This window comes from Euprymna scolopes, chromosome 43, assembly GCF_053919585.1.
Source record: "Euprymna scolopes isolate OS-2025 chromosome 43, ASM5391958v1, whole genome shotgun sequence".
NCBI lineage: Eukaryota > Metazoa > Mollusca > Cephalopoda > Sepiida > Sepiolidae > Euprymna > Euprymna scolopes.
This window is the reverse complement of record NC_136524.1, coordinates 61305108-61329599: the sequence shown is the minus strand read 5'-3', so window position 1 is coordinate 61329599 and position 24492 is coordinate 61305108. Positions and strand designations below refer to the sequence as shown.

The following is a 24492-nucleotide window of genomic DNA, read 5'->3' as shown; positions in this document are numbered from 1 at the left end:
TTCGATGATAATTCGCTGAAAAAATTGAAAAAAAAAAAAAAAAAAAGAAACAAAAAAAAAAAAAATAGAGACGGGGCAAGATTCTTTAGGTCTGCTAAATAAACTTGAGCGATGTATGTACCCTTCGCCTCGTTCTCAATTTGGTTGACAGCTATATTTTCCGGCGACTTTTCATTTCAGTGTTTCGTGTACGATGACAAGACACAAACTTAGTGTTTTCACTGTTTTGATGTGTTCTTTGTTATTGTTAATGTTACAAAAACATGATTTTTAAGAAAAAAATAGGAAGTAGGAGTAATGTTGAAAAACATTTTACTAAATAATGTACGTGACTGGAATAGGAATTTAGCATAACTGTTCGAAACATAAGCTTTTAACTAATGAAATTATCCAGATAAAACATTACGTTGTCCTATTGATTTTAGACAGGTTTTCTCAAATTGATTTTATTTTCAGAGAGAGAGAGAGAGAGAGAGAGAGAGAGAGAGAGAGAGAAGGAGAAACAAGAAAAGGGAGAGAGAGAAAAAGAAAGAAAAAAGTTACTTCCTGTTTTCGTCACTTCCGGTTAGAACAATTCCAAATCCTCATGCGTGATTTTGTTTTTAGTTTGTTTTGTTTATTTTTAGTTTCTACTTTAAAGTAGGAACTTAACTTTGGGAAGCTGAAGTTTTTTTTTTTTTTCTTCTTCTTCTTCCCCAAGTTTGAATTTTGGCCAATGGCTTCTTCATCCCTTTCGGAAAATTACAGTGATAGGCAAAAAGATGAAGTGAAAGCCTTACAGTCTATTTATGCAGCCGATTTTGTTGATGTGCGAACAGAGAAATCAAACCAGGTAAGAAGTTTTCAAAACACAAATTTTACAGGTAAACATTACTATTACCGACACAAATTATTTAAAAGAAAATACTGTTGAGAAATTAGTCCTTTAATTTTCAGTGCATATCCATTTGTGACCTATTTGCGTCCTTGTAAAAATAAATATTTTATATATAAGTTTCTGACTTCCGTAAATAACACCCGACACGTTAATGAATGGTCTAAACCAGTCCCACAGGGATTTAATGACTTATAAAAATAATTCATATCAGTGATTGTCATGGGATTAAAATTAAAAACATGGTCAACAATAATGAGGGGAATACCAGAACATGTCGCTGTAGTACCACTGTACCAGTGTTTAAAAAAAATCCAAACAAACAAAACAAAACAACTGAAAAGTTTAAAATAAAGTTCCGCCTGTTTTTGTTTACATTCTTCGCTAGCTAATTCTCTGGAAAAGTCACTTCTGATTAATGTTTATCAGTTTTAAAATATGCTAACGAACTTAACTGTTTTTTTTTTTTCTTGTTCTTCGGAATATTTATAAACTGGAAAACATTGATCAGATGTAAACTCAAATATCAGCTGACATAATATTGTAAACAAATACAGACAGAACTTGATGAATTTCGAAGAACCCATAAAAAAGAAGGTGAAATTTACAAAAAAAAAAAAAAACTCTTTTAAGTGAAGTGACTTTATGCCGCTACAAAAAAAAAAAAAAAATAATAATGGGTGTTGTTTCTGCATTTATGGACCCGCGATTTCCACGAGGTTACTCTGATGTACTCGGGAAATGACGGGAAAAAAAACAGAAATGGCCTGGCGAGCCTTGTTACACGCGCACGCGCACACACACACACACACGCACACACAAAGTGTTACAGTTACACTCCTTCCCATGTTAAGAATGGCGACCATCACTGAAATTCATACATTGGAAAAAATGTTGTACTATCCAAACTTGTCGCCCGTTTCCGATTCCTCCCGTCATGATCGTCATCTCTCGGACACACCCAAGTAACTTCGTGGAAATCGCGGGTCCATAAACATAGAAGTTCCAAATAATGTTTAGCTCGTTTAATGATCGACATTAAATGGTTAAATGGGTTGATAGGCCCGTGTAAAAAAAAACAACAAAAAACAAAAAAAACATTAAATATAATGATATTATTGATGTAAGTCGTTCTTCAAAAATTTGCGAGCAGCATTTTTTTGGGGGGGGGGGTACAGTTTAATCAAGACATTAAAAAATGAAAACTATCGAAAAAAAAAAAGGTTATATTGTACGTATCCGTTTTGGACTGAAGATCTCCGAAAAAAAAAAAAATAATTTAATTTGATCGAGTAGTTTTTATTTTACAGCAGAAAAACACGTTTTTATGAGAGCGCGTTGAAGTTAGCCATTATGAAATTTGTTGAACACGCCACGGGGAGATAACTCGGTGTAAAGCGCCGATACTCCCTCCCCATCTTTAATTCTAGCTCCTCTTCATAAAAATCGAACCATTTGCTCAGTATCATAACAAATTGTTTTTTCGGGTTTGTATTACTGTACACATAGATTCGAAAAAGTTGTCAAAAAACAAATATATAACAAATAAATGTCATCAAAAGCAAGATAAGTTACTTTTCTACCAAACTGGATATATTTTTCGTGTTTTTATTCAATGTAACATATTTATTCAGCTCGAAAAACATACAGTGCTTACCGATGTATTGGAAAATTCAAGATGGCGTCTGATTCTCTCTTTAACACGGTAAGTTTGGGAAAAGGTGTTATAAATAAAAACCCAAATAAAATACTGTTAAAAACTCGCTCAATATATGTTACCGTGACATAGGTTGACATATATTCGGCGGGTTTTTAATAGTATTTTGTCTAGTTTATCATTTATAACACCTTTTCCCAAACTTACCGTGTTAAAGAGAGAATCAGACGCCATCTTGAATTTTCAATACATCGGTAAACACTGTATGTTTTTCGAGCTGAATAAATATGTTACATTGAATAAAAACACGAAAAATATATCCAGTTTGGCAGAAAAGTAACTTATCTTACCTTTGATAACATTTATTTGTTATATATTTGTTTTTTGACAACTTTTTCGAATCTATGTGTAACTCTACAAACCCGTTTTTTTCGCTGTAAAATAAAAAGTACTTTATGAAATTAAGTGAATTTTTTTTCGGAGAACTTCGTTGACGTTCCATAACGAATACGTACAATATAACCTTTTTTTTTTTTTTTTTCGATATTTTCATTTTTTAATTTCTTAATTAAACTGTACAAGTACCAAACTTTAGGCTAAAGTTTATGCATTTTTTTTTCATTTGTTTTATGTGACCAAAGAAAAAAAAAATGTGGAAACAAACTAGTTTTTATTTAACCCAATGAGCAAAACTATGTGAAGAAAAAAAACTTTTTTTTCAACATTAAAAGTAAAACTTTAAAACCAGATTGTTCAATGTTCGTTGTTTAGATGTTTAAATTAAATAAACATTTATTTTGGAGTTAATAATTTGATAAGAACATGTCCTGTTTGTGTGAATCTTGAATTTCGCTGTAATTTAAAACGTACTAAAATGGGTCTTGTCTTTTAAAAAAGAGAATTTGGGATGCTGCTCCAGCTGCACTGGCACTGCACAGTGCAGCTGCACAGTTATTTCTCTTATGGAAATTTACTTTTATTTATTTTTTTTTATTTTGACATTTGACAATTCGATACTTGTTCATTTTAACATTTTCATTTTAGAAGTGTTCCGACCGTAACAAGGGGAGTGTTAAGCTCCCTCTTCCCATGTTAAAAATGTTCACGAGCATATTAAAATGCACAACTGCCGACAACTTTAGCTATCACATAACATAACGGTAACACATCGTCTGTTTTGTTTTCAAACTGGCCATTATTTGATATATCTCACACACATTTTTTTTTTTTTTTATTCACCAAAAGTTTGATAAAATTGATATTTGTTATCAAATTATATTTATTGTCCCGAGATAAAATTCTGGGTGCTAATAACGGAGAGGGACCAGAGATTAGTTCGTGTATACGAGTGATAACCCGCCCCCTTTATTTTTTTTAGTTTCGTCTTTAAATTTTGTTTTCAGCGGATTATTATCGAATGAGTACTAATCTCCCAGATAAAAAAAAAATTAAAAACAGTAGGGAGTGCTCACTGCTCAGCTCAATTTCTAATGCAAAGTTATCACGACGTTTTTAGGCCAAATTTCGCTAATTTAACCTTTTCTAAAGCAGTTTTTTTTTTTTTTTTTAATTTCGCTTCAAATTTACCCTTTTCCGATTATTTTATTTGTTTTTTATTTTATTTATTGCATTTTCACCCAAACAAGACACATTGCCACTTTGATATAAGCAGCTACTATAATTTGCAGGGATACTATATAGGGAGTTGAGCAACAAGACGTCTGTTTACATTACATTTGAACTTCTGCATGTCAGTACAGTCGAGGAAATAGGGACCTGGAAGAGAATTATAACGAAGTCTAACAGTCCTAGAGAAGAAAGTAGGAGTAGAAGGCTTTCTGGCATCTTGGGATCTTTATTGTGTAGGGGTGGGGTTTGTCAGGGGTATTTACGTCAAGGGGGTCAGAGCAACTACCATTAAAATACTTGTAAAATAGGCAAAGAGATCCAATATTTCGTTGATGGCACAGAGGTTAAAGCCTAGCTGACAGTACGAGACTTATTAGTTTGGCGACTCTTTTTTTCAATTGTCTAGAATAAGGTACTAGCAGCAAATGTACCAGCCCAAATGTGACAATAATACTCCATACATGGGAGAATGGTGGTCTTGTAGAAGTATAGTATACTCTTAGGCATAAGTAATTTTCTCGCACGGTAGAGAGAGCCCATCTTCTTTGTCAACGCCCTCAATGTATCTGTTCCAACTCATGTTTCCTGTGAACGTTAAGCTGAAGTGTTTCTTGTAGTTATTAAAGGAAACAAGCTTAATCTTTGCAATACTGAATGTTAGCATCCATTTTTGTCCCCCTTCTACTACAGACTGGAGGTCTTCCTCTAGAGTTTCCGCGATTGCCTTAGATATGTTTTCTTTTGTTTTTCCCTCATGCCTACCATAGAGCATGGTATCATCCGCAAATATACCGATTATTTTATCAGAGAGGTCATTTATAAATATCAGGAATAATAAGGGTCCAAGGATCGAACCTCGAGGTACACCCACATTTATATCATATTGTTTTGACATGTGACCATCAAGGACAACCTGGATTCTTCCCTTATTTGTGACTTTATTTGCTCGGTTGTAAAATGCGGTTAATAATGATACTTTAATTTATAGTTAATTAAAAAAAAAAAAAAAAGGACTTGGGTGCCATCAGCCAGAAATTAAATCAAAAACAAAATTTTCTAGGCAAAAAGAAATCTGTAAAAATGGCTCATGATTGGACCATGACGATACAGATGTTATGACGTTGCAAATTTAGCTTTTTAAAGTGAAACAGCAAATTAATTGTTTATGCATGTACAATTAACAAATAGCGTAAAAACCAAGGTTCTTAACTGAACCCCCTTCAAACAAAACCATATTTCTACATGAAATAATTGATTTTTTTTTTCCTACTTTTTCGATATTATGTGTCCAAGAAATCGCTCTTTCTAAGTAGATGAGTAGACACACCTTCCTATGAGCAGACAGGGGAAAGGAACTAGTAGGCAAGTGAAGGTGCAGACCTCTACTGAGCAGTAGGTCTAATAGTCTTGAGAGGAGGGACTCGACGATCTTCAGGTTACCAATTCCTTCCGGCTCCTAAGAATGCGCTGCTTTCTTTTCCACAACATGAGTAGCGACGACCAAATTTCTGATGTTAACTGATGACTAGATTCCACTTAAGCTTTAACAAAATAGTATGTCCCATTCCAATATATGTATTATTATGTAGAATATTTACAAGATGACCACAGCTTCATTTGGTCCAACAGATATCCTGCTCCCCCCAAGTTCATATGAAATTTGGGAAAATGACGTGGAAAAGAATGTGCTGCTGGTTACACTCTGGAACAATAGAAAGGGGTGTGAGTAATTAATATGAGGGGTACAAGTACAATACTATTTATCTCCCTCACCCACGGCGAGTTTTTTGCGGGCATGACAAAAAATTCTGAAGAAAATCAGTTTCAACTATTTACACTGTACAGGTATCAGTGAATTTTACCAGTGCTGGGAGCGCCGGCTGTGCGACCTGTTGCCTGGTTGAGTCTCAGCGATACCGGGGGCGTTGTGCGATGCCAGTCGGCGTAAAGCCATGGGAGGCTTCTTGGGGGTTGTGTGTATGGCAGGTATATGAAGCTGTGGAGAGGCCGTATGCGTGGCGTCTACATTCTGCATAGGAGGACCAATATGTGTTGACTCTGCTGTATGTGCAGGGTCTCCAGCTGTCGGTGTGGCTGTGTCTACGGCTCTCTCAGGCGATGGGCCAGGGCTTGCGGGCGCGCCAAGGCACTTATCTTCCTCACCTGATGCTGATTCAGGGTTCCTTGCTGGAACGTTAATGGTAGGTTTTCCTAATCCGTTTGAGTGGATGACCGCATCCCTGATGATGGGGCTGAGGGACTCAATGATATCTTCATGTGAGGCTGCTTTAAAGGGGGTGAACTTACGAAGATGCTGGCGGTTTCGCAGAGTTAGTCTCCCAGAGCCATCTATCTTCATGACATATTGGTGGAACTGCCTGACCTCTACGATGATGCCTGTCCTTTCCCAGTGCTTTGGATGATTGCCTATCAGGTTCTGTAAGTAGACATGATCCCCGATACGAAGAGGAAGCAAGGATTGAGTGTGTTCCCTCCATTTCTCATGCTCTCGGGAGTGTCGCTTTGCAAGAGCCTTTTCTCTGTTGATAAGGGTCTCTGTCCATGTCGGATGAGGGCAGTACCGACCCATGGGGATAGGGTCACGGATAAGTCTTCCGAAGACCGGTAAATGGGTCGCAAGACCCTCTAAACCACACCCTATGATAACCGTCAGACTCACACCGCTACCGACAGATCATGACGAACTGGGCTATCCCCTTAAATCATCGAATCCTACCTCAATTGACATCCCCATGGTGGCAGATTCAGGCTGCCAGAGCTCTATCATCCTGCTTCGGTCTGCCTTGGCCATGGGCATCAGCAAGGATGACATGACACCTGTTCAGTTGAACATGCATGGTGCTATCAAAGAAGTTCGCCTGCCTGGGGAAACTTTGTCAGATGATATCAGAAATTAAGAGTTGTTTTTTTATCGACTTCAAAATATTAAAATATATTGTTAACAGGGAATATTAATTACAAAATGCTATTATAAATGCGAAATAAAACCTGGAATTAAGTCGGAACATTTGAGCATGGGTTTCCGGCATTGCCCGTGTGTTTGGAAGTGTATGGTGAGCAAAACAAAGAAAACGGGACTTCTAACAGAGGAAGCATACCTGATGTTTCTTCGAGAGTGTAACCAGCAGCGCATAGATGAGTAGACATACCTTCCTATGAGCAGACAGGCGAAAGGAACTAGTAGGCAAGTGAAGGTGCAGGCCTCTACTGAGCAGTAGGTCTAATAGTCTTGAGAGGAGGGACTCGACGATCTTCAGGTTACCAATTCCTTCCGGCTCCTAAGAATGTGCTGCTGGTTACACTCTGGAACAATAGAAAGGGGTGTGAGTAATTAATATGAGGGGTACAAGTACAATACTATCTACTAAGTTTGTGCCTGTTCAATAAAAGTTGACATACAAACACACAGACGACTGAGATTTATGTAATAGAAGGATTTAATTACGTAAAGTATTCATCCAGTAATACCATATGATCTGATTTTCATGAGAAGACCATCGTGCCATACCCTGTCAAAGGCCTTAGATATATCTAGGGTTACTGCCCTCCCCTGCATTATCCAGTGCATTGTATAGACATTCAGAGATTAGTTAGAATATCTGCTGTAGAATAGGTTTGCCTAAATCCATAATGTTGATCTGACAGAAGTTTAGCAGTTGAGAGGTGATGGTCTACAGCTTGATTAATCATGAACTCAAACATTTTGACAAAGAGAGGGAGGAGGCTAATGGGGCAATTATTTAATGAGTCAAATCTTCTGCCAGAATTTTTTGTAAACTGGTAACACAGAAGCAGTTTTCCAATAGTCAGGAAAACAGGATTCGTTAAGGCATTTGTTGAAGAGTTTGGAGAGAACTGGAGCAACAAAAGCATGTGGACCTGATCTCATCCCGACTGTTTTTCATGATATCATGTACTTGAGAAAGGGTTATTTTCAGATCATCTAGTGAGGTTTCTATCCACAAAGGAAAATCTGGGAGGGAGTGATTTGCTGAGTCCAAAGTAGAGTTTGAGGCAAACTGACGAGCATGCAGGTTAGCCTTCTCAGTTGCTATGCAAACAACCTCAAAATTGTTGGATAGTGGGAGAATTGTTGATTGCCCATTATTTACTACACTGTTATAGATTTTCCAGAAATCACAAGTTCCTAATTTCTGCGCTTCCTTGTGGTTTCAGTATATTCTCTCTTAGCTGTGGCTATATCTTTCTTACAATTACTTCTAGCTTCTATAAACTTTTGTCTATTTGTACTGGATTTATGTCTGATAAATCTGTTGTATGCATGCTGCCTTTGAAGAATGGCAGCTGCACAAGTAGATATAAACCATTGGGGAGAGAAGTTTTGTCAACCAACATTTACAAAGGTTTTGCTTTGCCAAATTTTTTCTAATTTTTTTTTTATTATGCAATCTTCAAGTTTCATCATTTTTAAATTAACAGGAAAACTCTTTGGTATACTTACATATGTGCACAGTTTCTAATACAATAAATTGAGCCCCATATTGGAACCACTTGATGCAAACATACACATCCCTTTTTGCATAAAGAATATTAGTTCTCCTGTAGCAAATGTCTTCTTGATTCTACTTTCGTCTTTTCTCACTCACATGCCCATAGCTGCAGGCCAACATCAGTGAACTTTTTTTCTTTTTTTTTTTTTCAACCAAAAATCTAAGCTTCAGGCTCTGTCCTATCAAGAGATGTTGCATCCCTCTGCCTGTTCTACAAGTATTTTAATGGTAAATGCTCTGACAAACTATTAGCACTTGCACCCCTTCAACATAAATACCTCCGACAAACCTGACAAGCAGCTAAATTCCACCCTTACACAGTAGAGATCCTTAGGTGTAAGAAAGACTTTTACTCCAATAGTTTCTTCCACAGAACTACTAGACTTTGGAACCTTCCAGGATTCAGCTTTCCTAATTGTACTGACATGCAGAAGTTCAAGTGTAATGTGAACAGACATCTTGCTGCTCATCTCCCTTCATAATATCCCTGCAACTTATGTCCCCGATAGTAACCCTCTGCTTCAAAGTGGCACTGTGCCTTGTTTGGGGTGAAAATTAAATTAAAAAAAAATAAAATAAGGTCATTAATGTTTTTTGTTTTTTTAATGTTTAAAACTGATATAAATTATTGCATGATAAAAATAATTAAATCAAAACAAAAATCATTTTTCTTATTTTGAATTATTGAATCGAGTAAAAATTTCATTTTTTTTTTTTTTACTTGATTACTAAAATTAAAAAGCTATTCTAGTTAATAACCGTACAATATAATTCAACAAATATATTGTAAAAACCAAATTTAACTTGAAAATACTATGAAAAAAAATAATAGCTTTTTAAATTTAGTAATCAACTAATAAATTATTGCACAGTAAAAACAATTAAGGTGAAATTTAAAAAAAAGGTCAGATTGTTAAAAAAAAAAAAAAAAGGCTAAATTTGCAAATTTGGCTTAAAAAAACGAGTGGTTCTAAAATGGGTGATTTATATACTAGAACATTGCATTAGAAACTGAGCGCCCACTAAAAATATTTAAATATTGACTTTTTTGTTTGTTTGATAATCTGATAAATTAGTATCTATTCTATGATAATTCACTAAAGAAACATTAAAAAAAGACAAAGCTAAAAAAAAATGTGGGGGTGGGGAGTATCGCTCGTACACTTGAACCAATCTCTGTCATCTCTCCGCTATTAGCATCAAATTCGAATTTACTTTTTAAAGTCTAAGAGATAGAATTTTAATATTTTAATCATTGGCAATTATGTTTTTCATATTGATAAGATTAATAATTAAATTAAATTTTAAATAATTAAATTTTAAAAAATAATTATATCAAAATAACAAAAGCAGCTCATCAATGAGGAAAGGAGGGGGAGGAGGCTCGTAACTAATTCTAACTCTAACCCGAATCCTAAGGTCTGACAGATACAATGTGGGACGATGATTCCACCTTGTACCCCAATAGTATCACTCATTAACAAATAACAAAATTTCTCAACAATCTCAATAACTTTGCCATCAAACATTATCTCCATAGTTATTTTATCTCTATTGTGTCTTGTTGTCATCTCGCAACCTGTAATTCCACTATGACTTTTGCGTACTCAATGTCTGCATATATCAGAAATTTGAGCTGTATCCAACTCTCTTAACACAAGCTGAGCATGGGAATGTTTTCCTCTTTCAAACACTACAACCACTGACATTCATTCTCAAGCCTTTACTTTCCATAGCATTGCTCCAAAGTTTTCAACTCGATATGTAAATCCATTGTTTCTTTGGTAAGCACCAATTCATCAGCATACGGTATATCTTCTGGAAAATCCATGCATGAGAGCAAGAATAGTGATACCAAACAGCTCTAATCATCTGCAAAGAAGTAGAGGAGGATCATACAATGCAGTATTGCCTTTTCTCTTCTTTACTATCTAAACAGTGCAGCACTGCCTTTCCTGCTCTCTACCATGACCTCAGCAAGAATAAGGCATGCTCACTGAGTCATGTGTTTAGTTCTGGTTGGTGTTAAGTAGACAAACAAGGCGCTACAGGTGAACATATGACTTTTATTTTTACTCACATTCACCTCTAACAAGGCATATTGCGACTTGGACGTAAGGGGCTACTATTGGGGCCTATGAAAGATTAACAAGATGTTTGTTTACATTACATTTTAACTTATGCATATCAGTACAGTCAGGGAAGCAGGTAGCGAGAAGGGAATTCAAAAGTCTATCTGTCCAACCAAGGAAAGAAAGAAACTATTAGGGTACCTTTCTGGCATTTAGGAACCTCAACAGTGAAGAGGTGTGATTTTGTTGCTAAGTGGGTTTGTCAGGGATATGTATTACTAGTTATTTCTTTCTGAAATTATTTAATCTTTGATTTCGTAATTGTTTAGTATTTAAAAAGAACGCTGATGGTTTTGTTCATATCGTTTTCAAGCTTGAAGTCTGATAGTAATTTTGAAAGTAAAAAAAAACTTGCAGATTAAAATTCAAGATGGTTGAAAAATCATTAAAAAGTCTTAAATAAGAAACAAAGACTTCTTTTTCCCTAAAATGTGAAATGTTTTTGTATTTCTTAACACATAATCGATTACTTAATCAGTTTTTAATTATTTATTGTTTTTTTTTTTTTATTGGTGTAGTTAATTACTATTTGTTTATTAAATTCATAATTATAGTGTCTTACTACCATCTGTAAATATGATTTGTTTGGGAGAATGACTCGCTGGAACTATTATAGGAAATTATGATAGTGAATAAAAGTGACTGAGAATATATAGAAAGCATGCAGCAGATATTGGCAGATAGTGTGACTACATTGAATTTATTATATGTGGCACCTGTGTATTACTATGTTTTTTTGTTTTTTTTTCTGTAAGGGAAAAATCGATTTATTTTTTAAATTCAATATAGAGATTTAGTTACTGTTTGTTCATTAAATTCAGTTGCATTTTCGAGTATTTATTACTGTAGTTAACAGAAGCAAAAAGGGTAAAAAATAAAACAAAACAAATATGCAACAGATAACTGTTACCCAAGGCAAGATATATGTTACTCTTCAATTTATATGGATAAGTTTATTTGTGTTTTAATTATTAATTAAAATATTCAGTGCTGGTTCAGAATTCCCCTATATTAAAAATAAAAAAATAAAGAAAACTGTGCATGATGTATGTACTCATGATGAAATGAAAATATCATATTCCAAAAATCATGTAGATTGATCAAGCAGTTTTATTTTTATAAAGAAAACGATTTTTAAGCAAATTTGTTTTTCCCATGTCATCACTTATCATTTTAAGAGTCGCTTTTTGAAATCTTGCAAGTTTGAATTATTTGAAGTTCTCTCCCTTGTTTTTTTTTTTTTTTTTTTTCCAGCCTGTTTTCAAAATGGTGTCACGTGATAGTCGCTTTTCAGTTAGCCATAAATTTTATTTTCTTGTTTAAAAATGTAACAACTTGGATAATTTACGTTATTTTTTTAATAAATTTTTTTTCCATCTCGAGTATGTGTATCATGCAGATTTTTCTTTATCTTTTGACTTCGGGACAAGAGCCACATATTTTTGATATTTCTAATTGCATTGAAAACTACACATTTTATATTCATTATTTTAATGTGTTTTGGTTTACTTAGTTATTTACTAGCAGTTCAGCCCAGCTTTGCTCAGGCCTTTCATAAGTTTATGTGCATATGTGTGTGTGTGTCTCTATATATATATATATATAAGTGAAAATGTCTGTCTGTGTACACTTCCCTACCAAATAACTCTGTCATTTTTCAATCTACAGACTCGAGATTTGACATAAATGGTATTGAGATTTGGGAAAATCGTTTTAATCAGTTTTCGGCCAGAAATTTGGCTGTTAAGGGGTCAAAGTTCAACGATTTGACCTTTGAGAACTCTACCCAAACTCCCCCGCTAATTTTGGGTCTAAAAAAAATGGTGGGATCTTTCTATCGATCCAGTAGATATCTCACTGCTGATGCTATTCTCTATCTATATAAGAGCCAGGTACGTCCAAGGATGGAATACTGTTGCCACATCTGGGCAGGAGCTGCTAGAAAGGACTTGTCCTGCCTTGATAGAGTTCAAAATAGACTTCGTAGCCTCGTAGGAGATGTCCTTTTCTCCTCCTTACAACCTCTATCTCACAGAAGAGATGTTGCGAGTTTGTCTCTGATGTATCGTTATTTTCATGGAAAGTGTTCAACTGAGCTTCAATCTATGGTCCCCCCTCGCCAAACTTTCACAAGAAACACTCGTCTAGCTGTAAACACTATCAATAATTTCCCCCACTCTTTATCTGTGCCTAAACCTAAACATAGATTCCATGAACAAAGCTTCTTTCTTAGAACTGCACGCCTGTGGAATTGTCTTCCGTTTTCCTGCTTTCCGGCTGACTACAATATGGTTGTGTTCAAGTCTAAGGTAAATAAGTTCTTGATGAGCCGTTCCATATAAGTTATTAAATTTACCAAATTTTCATTACTAATGATTACTATATTGACCAACTTCTACTGTACACTCTTTAACCCTTATCCTTGAGTGGCCTCTGGGCCTTGATAATGTGGTGATGCCTTTGTAAAAAAAAAAAAAAAAAAAAAAAAATACTTGAAATTTTAGATATAGGTTACTTAGACATGGATCTAACTTAATAACTTGATTTGAGCCCAAAACAATAAATGTTATAGGGCCAAAGTTTAAAAAAAAAAAATTGACCTCTGCAGTCTCTACCAAATAACTCAGCCAACTTTTGGTCTAAACATTTGAAATTTTACATAAAGGGTATTCAGAGATAGGGCAAGCTTTTTAATCATTTTTTTGCTGAAAATTTGGCTTCCAAGGGGTCAAAGTTCAAAAAATTTTACCTTTGTGGTCTCTAGCAAACTATTAATCCAATTTTGAGTCTAAACATTTGAAATTTTACATAAAGGGTATTCAGATATGCAGTAAGCTTTTTTATCAGTTTTGTGCGATAATTTGGCTGGCAAGAGGTCAAAATTGAAAGAGTTGACCTTTGCAGACTCTACCAAACTCCTCTGTCACTTTTGGGTCTAAATACTTGAAATTTTAGATGTAGGTTACTTGGACATGGGTCAAACATTTTAATTTAATTTGAGCCTAAAACAATAAATGTTAAGGGATCAAAATTGAGGTCAAATTTTAAAAAGATTCAACCTCTGCGGTCTCTAGCAACTTTTCTCTATGGTAGTTAAGGAGGCCTATTATATAGAAAGGCATTACCGTACATATTCACACTTTTTAATTATATACATATGCACGTAAAGTTATGAACAGTATGTAGGCCCCGAGCAAAGCTGGGCTGAACTGCTAGTATATATATATATATATATATATATATATATATATATAAGTTTGACTCATGTCCAGGTAAACTACATCTAAAATTTCAAGTGTTTAGACCCAAACTTGGCGAAGAAGTTTGGTAGATTCTGCAAAGGTCAACTCTTTCGACTTTGACCTTTTGTCAGCCAAATTTTCGCCCAAAAACTGATTAAAAAGTTTGCTGCATGTCTGAATACCCATTATATAAAATTTCAAATGTTGGTAGAGACCGCAGAGTTCAATTTTTTTAAAAACTTTTTAATCAAGTTATTAAGTTAGATCCATGTCCAAGGAACCTATATCTAAAATTTCAATTGTTTAGACCCAAAATTGGTGGAGGAGTTTAATAGAGTTCTCAAAGGTCAAATCGTTGACTTTGACCCCTTAATAGCCAAATTTCTGGCCGAAAACCGATCACAAAGATTTTCCCATATCTCAGTACCCTTTATATCAAATTTCGAGTCTGTAAACTTAAAATTGACAGTTATTGCATAGGGAAATGTACGCACACAGACACAGACGGACACACACACAGACACGTTCACTTTTATATATATATATATATATATATATATTTTTTTTTTTTGGTCCCTCAACAAAAGGATTCACCCTTGTTGGTCCGTTCATCTGTCTGCACTTTTCTCAATAACCTACACCTTGGGATTTTTTTACATTTTGCACAAACCTTAAACATGATATGAGAAAAAAAGTAACAGAACAGATTTTTCAGGAAAACTTTGGTTGACCCCACTAAGGGTGCCTTTCGGGTTAAAATGGCTAAAATTGACACTTTTGTGCTTATTAAAAAAAAAATTGATGCTTTGGATTTTTATAAAACTTTCTGAAAAGTTGTAACTAACTTCTTTCTATATAATTTTGTTTGTCTATACTTCACAATAACTCTTGGGTGTGCCCCAGGAGCTCTTTTAGAGCTAATAAAAACACTCCATTTTGGGACTATTTTAGCATATTTGTCCAAAATTTTCTGCATATGTCTATTTAGCAGTTTTGCATGGTGCTGAACTCAAACCTAAATATGTTAAGGCCTTGGGGACTTTTGGAGCTAAATGGGAGGGGGGGGAGCAAATTATGGACTTAGTCATTTCTTTTTTTGCATGGTACAGAACTCAAATTTATATATGTTAAGTCCTAAAACTGTACTGTTTGTTCATTTTCACTAGGATTTGACACCTGTTGGAACTTTTGGGGCTAAATGGGGGTGGGGGCAAATGCTGAACTTTTTTAAGGCCCCGTTCACTCACAGGGGACCATGTAGGCTTCACTTGTCCTCACATTCACCACAAACAAGGCATATCGTCATTTGTATATAAGGGGCCACTATTTGGGATCATGCCTAAGAAAGATTAAAAAGATGTTATGTTACATTCGAACTTCTGCATATCAGTACAGTCAGGGCAGCAGGAAGGGAATTCCAAAGTCTAACTGTTCAAAGGAAGAAGCTATTAGAGTAGAAAGCTTTCTGGCATTTACGGACAACAACAGTGAAGGGGTGAGATTTTGTTGCTAAGCAGATTTGTCTGGGATATGTATGTCGAGGAGGCACAAATGCAACAAGTTCATCAGAGCACATTCTATTAAAATATTTCTAAAACAGGCACAGAGATGCAACATTGCGGCGATGGGACTGGGGTTGGAGCTTAGTTGACAAAGTGGGATCTACCAGATTGAAAATTCACTGTTGTACCCTATCCAAGAGGGAGAGGCAAGTGGTAGATGCACCAACAATACTCCATGCATAGACGAATGGTAGCCTTGTAGGGGTACTGGATACTCTCAAGTATGAATAGTCTTCTAGCTCGATTGAGGGAACTCACCTTCTTTGCAGCAGCCTTTGCAATGTCCTCAATGGATTTGTTCCAGTTCATGTTGCATGTGAACGTTTGATCAATTACAATAATATGGCATAATACAGATAAGTAGCTAAACTTATCCAATGCTGCTTAGGTGGGTACATAATCAGGGAACAGGGGTGACTTAAAGATAGAAAAGTAATCTCATTTATAAAACTTACTATGTTTGTCTGTTCGTCTGGCTCCATTTTTTTCAAACTCTATTTCCTCCGAGACAGAAGATTGCAAATAATTGCATTTTTTATGGACCGTGGGGGGTGGGTTTTTTTACTCTGTTAAAGTAGTTGCTAAGGAGTCAAAACTGAAAGAAATAAGAACTTGGCAAGCATAAGTCGCCTTAAACTGCTCTTCTGCACATATGCAAATCTATATATCTATAAAAATGAACGTGTCTGTCTGTCTGTGTGTCTGTGTACATTTCCCTACGCAATAACTCTGTCAATTTTTAGTCTATAGACTCGAAATTTGAAATACCGGGTACTGAGATTTGGGAAAATCGATGTGACGGGTGTCAGCCAGAAATTTGGCTGTTAAGGGGTCAAATTTCAACGATTTGACCTTTAAGAACTCTACCAAACTCCTCCGACAATTTTGGGTCTAGACACTTGAAATTTTAGATATAGGTTCCTTGAACCTGGATCTAACTTAATAAAGTGATTTGAGCCCGAAACTATAAATTTTAAGGGGTCATAATAGGGGTCAAAGTTTTTAAAAATTAACCATTTTTTTTGTTTTTTTTGCTTTTTTTTTTGCACAGCATACACCTCCAAACACCCGAGCAACGCCGGGCACCCCTGCTAGTATATATATATATATATATATATATATATATATATATATATACATACATTTGTATGTTAATCTTAGTTTATTTTTAACTATTTCTTATCCAACTGAAAAGGGCTGATTTGGTAACATCTTGAGCTGGAATGCTATAAATTTTGGTTTCGGTCTTGATTTTGATTCTAGCTGATGACACCTAAGTCATACTTTTTCTTTTACTTTGGTTATCGCAACTACAAAATCTGCATACATTTAAATATATTTAATTTTATGACTGGGCAGCATCAGGCGCCTCCTGCTAGTAAGAAAAACATAGTAATCAGAATGTGAGGCATTGGTTGTAGTTTTCCTGTACTGTTTTGTTGTGGCGTAAAAAGTAATCAATATGTAATAATGAAATACCAAGGTATTCTGTATGACATGAAAAGAAATCGGAATCTTAGGAAGATCTCTATCATTCCAGTAATTATAGCAGCAACCTGAACTCATGAAAAAGAAATTCCAAAATTACTTAGTAAATATACTTGGTGAACCAAGTGCAAGAGAGAATCAAACAATTGTACTTAAAATGAACTGCTAGAATCTTAAGAATATCTCTAATTTGGAATATCTGAGTTAGCAGGTGAATGTCTGGCATCCGGTAGGATGCCCCTTCCCAACTTAGACAAACTGATAAGCAAATTGAAAAAAAAAGAGAATAAAAGTTATATAAAGGCGAGAAACATGAGATAATTCTTTTAATACATAGTTGGATTAAATTGGCTCTAATCAAAGGGACGTAGATTTTTTTCTTATTTCTTGCGTTTCTTTTAAATATGAACGTTAAAGTTAAAAAGAAATTTATATATTTTTTTCCAGCCGGCCATGTTTGAAATAACTTTGGGACCAAGCAGAGGAGCGAGTATCAGAGAAGTTCATGCCAAAGTTGTTCTCTTCATCCAGTTCAAACCGGATTATCCCAAAAGGTTAGATTATCTCTTGCCTGCTTTCTTCTTTTCTATTTGTTTTTATTTAGATACATCAAGCATCTCAACGAGGCTCTGTCTGTCTGTCTGTCTGTCAGTAATATTATATCACATTACACAGTAATTCATAAAAATAAACAAAGGAAATAAAAATCTGGGCCAGCATTTTTTCTTCTTTAACAAAAGCATTTATTACAGTTACTCTCCTGTTAGTACTTGTACAGTTTAATCAACACATTAAAAAATGAAAATATCGAAAAAAAAAAAAAAGTTTATATTGTACGTATCTGTTATGGAATGAAGTTCTCCGAAAAAAATTCACTTAATTTCATCAAGTAGTTTTTGTGACTAGATGTGTGTCTCTCCCCCCCGCCCTCCGGACAGATAGCCAACTCCCAACATTGTGTACCGTGGGTTTTTCGTTCGACTATTCCTCTTACGGCCGGATCGTCATTTCTTGCTGGCAACTGTAGATGGAAACACACATGGTTTCACAAAAGTAGAAATAAAATAAATCGTGGAACAAAGAAAGGAAAAACACATGTTTCACATATAATTGACGGTTGGACTTGTGAGTGTATGTTTGTCTTCTCCCCGTTCTATCGATGTTACGTTCGTCTCTATTTCGTTTTCACAGCCAACTCTAAAAACTATCCAACTCCCATCTGCCGTGAAGGGCGTCTAGTTGTCAACTAGCTGCCTCCTCTACGATGGTATCTGAGGTCGCCCCCCCCCACCCCCCCCCGGCTCCCGGAAGCTGCCCTTCCCTGTTTTATCTCTAGATTTCTATTGTCATTGTCAAATCTAAAAGGCTTGATCTAAAAATACCTACAGATTCATTGTTTGCTACTTCCTATCTATTGTCGATTGTAGGACATTTCCTATTTCTTTGTCTATTGCCCCCCCCCCTCCCAGTCCACCTCAGTTCCACTTTATAGTATCACATTTTTTGTTACAGTGAAAAAACAATTAATGATACCGAACAAAAGGTTTGATTTTTATGAAGAAAAGCTAGTATTAAAGTTGGGGAGGAAGTGTTGGTGCTTTAAACTGAGTTATCTCCCCTGTGGCGTGTTCAAAAAAATTCAAAGATGGCTACCTTCAACATGCTGTCATAAAAGTGTGTTTTTATGCTGTAAATAAAAAAGAATTACTCGATCAAATTAAGTGAAAGCGGATATGTACAATATAATCTTTCTTTGATATTTTCATTTTTTAATGTCTTGATTAAACTGTATAAATAACCAAAAAGTCTCAGGTCATGAAATCTGGCATGTGTTTCTCTTTCTTTCTGATCGCACGCTGGCTGTAGCCAGCTATCTCTCTCGTCTTTGACTTTACACACCCATTTTCTTCGACATCAACTTTTCTTCTCCCAACCACATGGTGCATTATTTTTTCCTTTTTCGCCTTTTCGAGCACACTTCCTAATTTACATTGCACTTTTTTCGGCTGCTGCTGCTATTTTTCCATATGCTCCTGTCACATTTTAGTTTATGAATAGCATTTTTGTCAATTTCCACAGATGGAAAGTCGCTGCTCAGAGCACTCTTTTTCGCCTTAATTAAGAAATTAACTAATTCTCTCTGACCAAGTTTTCTTTATCCCTCCTCCTCCTCCTCCTCCTCCTCCTCCTCCTCCTCTCAAGTCCATTTTTACCACTTTCCATAGCCTTCTACCGTATTATTGAACCTTAACTGTTCTACATCTATAAACCAAGACCTCTCATCCATTCTTTCAACGTGACTATACCATCAGTCTACTCGTCTACACAGATCTCCCTACACTGTGTAGATTTAATCTTCCTCTGAGGTCACCAGAACTAACCCTGTCTTTTAAACTCGCATTATGCATCCATCAAGGAAGACACTCTTTGAACTTAATTCATCCACTTGCAATCATATTAGCACCTGCTCCATCCTATGCTTCAGTCATATCCAAAGTTTACAATTATCTCAGAAGATTGAATTACGCTCGACTATCCTTTTACAAACTAAGCAGGAGAACCTTCCTATTTTTTTTTTTTTTTTTAACACTTACAACCATTAACCATCATTTTCATCTTGCTAATATCTCAGGTCTTTTCTTGGTTATAGTCAGCTAATGTACTTCCTAACTTCTGGCATGGCTGCTACCGGAAGCGGTGACAAGGCAAATCAGTTCCTTCATTTTTATTGTTCTTCAGTATTTCTATTGTGAAGCGATTTATTGAAATAAAATACAAGAAAAGGACAATATTTAAAAATAGAAATTAACAAAATTATAAAAAGATAAAAATAACGCAATTAGGCTTTATTTGCTCTTTTAATTACAAAATTAAAAAAATAAGTTTCATTTTATTTGAAATTTTATAAGAAATATGTTTATGAAATTAGAAAAATGTTGTTTTTTTTTTTTAATTTTAAAAATAAAAGTATGTTTATGAAAGTATAATAAATGAAATTATTGAAATTAAAATAACAAAATTTCAAACATCATAAAAAACATATCCAATACATAATATTTCTAAAATAGTTTTAAAAGATTTTTAAAAGTGTTTTCAATAATTCTTTTATTACAAAAAAGCACAGAAAATATTTTCAATAATTCTTTTAAAAAATGTAAAACTAATTTCAATACTTTTTAATTAAAAAACGTCCGAAAAAACTTTTCAGTGATTATTCAATAAAAAAGAACAATCAGAAAAATGTAATAAAAAAAAAAAAGTACATGCACAGGAGAGAGAGAAAAAAGTGGAGGAACTGATTTGCCTTGTCACTGCTTCTAGTAGCAGCCACACTGTAAGTTAGGTGACTATAACCCTTTATTTTCCGTAGGATTTCTCCAGGTCTTTAACTTAACAATTTGGTCTTCCATTCTTTTACGGGCAAGTACTAAACCATCAGTACACAGCATCTCTTCTGGACAACTGTTACAAAACTCCTTGGAAAATGTTTCTAAGACACAAATAAAAGGCAGCAAACTTAGTATAAAACCCTGAGACTTTAACATGAAAGCCATCATTAAATGTGCCATTAATTTTAATTGAAAGCCATCATTAAATGTGCCGTTAATTTTAATTGAAAGCCATCATTAAATGTGCCGTTAATTTTAATTGAAAGCCATCATTAAATGTGCCGTTAATTTTAACACAGCTACAAGAATTTTACCAAACACTCATTTATGCAACACCCACAAGATAACTTCCTTTGGCGCTCTTTTTATTAACCCGAACTTCTGTCGCATTTACCTCAGAATAAGATAGCACCAGTGATACTTTAAAACCAAACTGCATTTAATCTATACTTGTTTGACCTTATTTGCTACTCGTATATGTTCACAATCTGATCCATCAATTTTAAGTCTTTGTAATTACGTCTATCTAGTGCAGTAGTTGCCAACCTTTCAAGTATGGTAACCCATTTTAGAACAACCAACCAGGAAGCAACCTCAATCCTTAAAATATATATGCATTCATTTTTTTTTTTTTTTTTTTTTGTACAACAAACAGCAATATATATTATTTTAATTGGAATTCATTATTGAGATGAGTAATATTTATTAATTTATTTATTGTGGACTATTATCCTCATCTTTTTTAGTTGTTGAAGGCCAGAGGAATAATTGGTCAAAACTGTATGAAAACAACAAGAAAGATGAGAATAATAGTCCGCAATAAATAAATTAAACTGCCATATATTGCGATTATTGAATTATAGATAATATCTTCGTAAAGTAACTATGTATTCTGTAAATTCATGATTTATTTCAAAGTTATTAATAAAAAACTTCAAAAATGAATCAATTGCAAATCAATTCAAAATTATTTGAACACATAAATTTCCACTGTTATGCAAAGTATGTTTATGAACTGACTAATAAAACGGTTGTAGTTTTTTAGCTAGCAATTCTATCCTTGACTCTATTGTCGATATGACACACCTCAAGTCGTCTTCCACTTTTAATTTCAGTATTTGTTTTTAAGGATGAGAAGTTTAGGAAATGCTGGTTCAAATAAGTTTTTGAGAACGGTAATAAATTCCATATTGAAATTTCTGATATTACTGTGAATTTTGGGGACCTCTTTGCCTCAAATTCTTGTAGTTGCAGTTTATCAGTATGTTTTCCACAGTGTTTTATATGATATGCACATTCAGCTCCAAATAAATTTGCAACCACATTCATTGATGTTGTGACCATAGTAAGGGTCACGACCCACAAGTTGGGAACCACTGATCTAAAAGCAAAATACTAGTTCTTATTAACCCTAACCCTAACTTCTGTTGCATTTATCTCGGAATAAGATAGCATAAATATCAACTCCAAGAAAGATTTGATGGGAAAGAAAGACCAAGAAGTTTCAGAATCGATTTCTCCTCGAACAGAAGGGCCCATGAGAATCTTAGAAAGAAAAGGGACACACCTACGATTGAAAGATACAAGCTGAGTCTTAATTGGATTAAATGAAATAAACCAATTTGTATGCCAGTCTATATAATGTAACTCAGGTCAACTAAATTAGCTGCATATTTCAACTGATTCCAAAAAGGAGTACCCTGGAGTTTGACAAAAATAAAAAAAATTGTCTCAGTCTAGAAAGACCCTTCCTCCACTGACTAATACCAGAAAATGGTAAATTAATGAAAGAACAGATATTTTGCAACTAGTCATTTTGTTAGTAATTTTAAACTGAACCATATTTTACAAGAGGAGGTTGCTTTCATTCCATTTTCCATACTTTGGAACATCTTATGTCGGTTCATCAATGAGAGTAAAAGATGAAGCAGCAAAATCACACCTCTTCACTATAGAAGCACAAGATGCCGGAAAACGTTCTGTTCTAATAGTTACTTTCTTTTGACTGTTTTGGAATTCCCTCTCTGTTCCCTGTATTTTTGTTTCACATTTAGAATGCACCTCATAAACCTGGTCTCAAATCACAGTAGCCCCTTACATCTTGGTTTGGAAGGAATAAAAATATATTAAAAAAAAAAAATAATAATTTGAATATATTGTCAGATTTGAATTCTTCACCACACAATTAAAATAAAATACAAGTATACAATACACCAGCAAAGATGCATTGACTAATCTAAACTAAGAGTCAATTTGGTCCGGGCAACCCACCCAATATGATGACCATGCCAATATACTTATGAAAAAAAACGTGCTATGCAGACAGGTTTCTCTTTTCAGTGTCCCTATGATATTGCATGTCTTTTCAGTGTCCCTATGATATTGCATGTCTTTTCAGTGTCCCTATGATATTGCATGTCTTTTCAGTGTCCCTATGATATTGCATGTCTTTTCAGTGTCCCTATGATATTGCATGTCTCTTCAGTGTCCCTATGATATTGCATGTCTCTTCAGTGTCCCTATGATATTGCATGTCTTTTCAGTGTCCCTATGATATTGCATGTCTTTTCAGTGTCCCTATGATATTGCATGTCTTTTCAGTGTCCCTATGATATTGCATGTCTTTTCAGTGTCCCTATGATATTGCATGTCTCTTCAGTGTCCCTATGATATTGCATGTCTCTTCAGTGTCCCTATGATATTGCATGTCTTTTCAGTGTCCCTATGATATTGCATGTCTCTTCAGTGTCCCTATGATACTGCATGTCTCTTCAGTGTCCCTATGATACTGCATGTCTCTTCAGTGTCCCTATGATATTGCATGTCTCTTCAGTGTCCCTATGATATTGCATGTCTCTTCAGTGTCCCTATGATATTGCATGTCTCTTCAGTGTCCCTATGATATTGCATGTCTCTTCAGTGTCCCTATGATATTGCATGTCTCTTCAGTGTCCCTATGATATTGCATGTCTTTTCAGTGTCCCTATGATATTGCATGTCTTTTCAGTGTCCCTATGATATTGCATGTCTGTTCAGTGTCCCTATGATATTGCATGTCTCTTCAGTGTCCCTATGATATTGCATGTCTCTTCAGTGTCCCTATGATATTGCATGTCTCTTCAGTGTCCCTATGATATTGCATGTCTCTTCAGTGTCCCTATGATATTGCATGTCTCTTCAGTGTCCCTATGATATTGCATGTCTCTTCAGTGTCCCTATGATATTGCATGTCTCTTCAGTGTCCCTATGATATTGCATGTCTCTTCAGTGTCCCTATGATATTGCATGTCTCTTCAGTGTCCCTATGATATTGCATGTCTCTTCAGTGTCCCTATGATATTGCATGTCTCTTCAGTGTCCCTATGATATTGCATGTCTCTTCAGTGTCCCTATGATATTGCATGTCTCTTCAGTGTCCCTATGATATTGCATGTCTCTTCAGTGTCCCTATGATATTGTATCTATTTACAGTGTCCCTATGATATTGTATCTATTTTCAGTGTCGCTATGATATTGTATCTATTTTCAGTGTCGCTATGATATTGTATCTATTTTCAGTGTCCCTATGATATTGTATCTATTTTCAGTGTCCCTATGATATTGTATCTATTTTCAGTGTCCCTATGATATTGTATCTATTTTCAGTGTCCCTATGATATTGTATCTATTTTCAGTGTCCCTATGATATTGTATCTATTTTCAGTGTCCCTATGATATTGTATCTATTTTCAGTGTCCCTATGATATTGTATCTATTTTCAGTGTCCCTATGATATTGTATCTATTTTCAGTGTCCCTATGATATTGTATCTATTTTCAGTGTCCCTATAATAGATGTAAGAAATGATAAAGGGTTATCATCAGAAGAAATAAATACATTGAAATATAACCTACAAACACATGCAGAGAAATATGTTGGAGAGGTAAGAGTATTTTCTTTTTTACTCTATATTCAGAAAAATAAAATATTTGGCAGTGTGATTAGCTT

The 24492-nt window shown here is 34.8% G+C and overlaps 1 protein-coding gene across 1 annotated transcript in view; it reads left to right on the top strand.

Annotated features, from left to right (window-relative positions):
* The first annotated feature begins 557 nt into the window (after positions 1 to 557).
* The window catches only part of LOC145268362 (eIF-2-alpha kinase GCN2-like), a 217889-nt gene continuing 193954 nt past the window's right edge, over positions 558 to 24492 (top strand). Inside the window, exons 1-3 of the mRNA XM_080123893.1 lie at positions 558 to 832; positions 17564 to 17670; positions 24325 to 24427. Of these exons, the coding sequence (XP_079980019.1) occupies positions 716 to 832; positions 17564 to 17670; positions 24325 to 24427 (327 nt within the window). The 5' untranslated portion in view covers positions 558 to 715. The remainder of the gene's footprint in view (positions 833 to 17563; positions 17671 to 24324; positions 24428 to 24492) is intronic.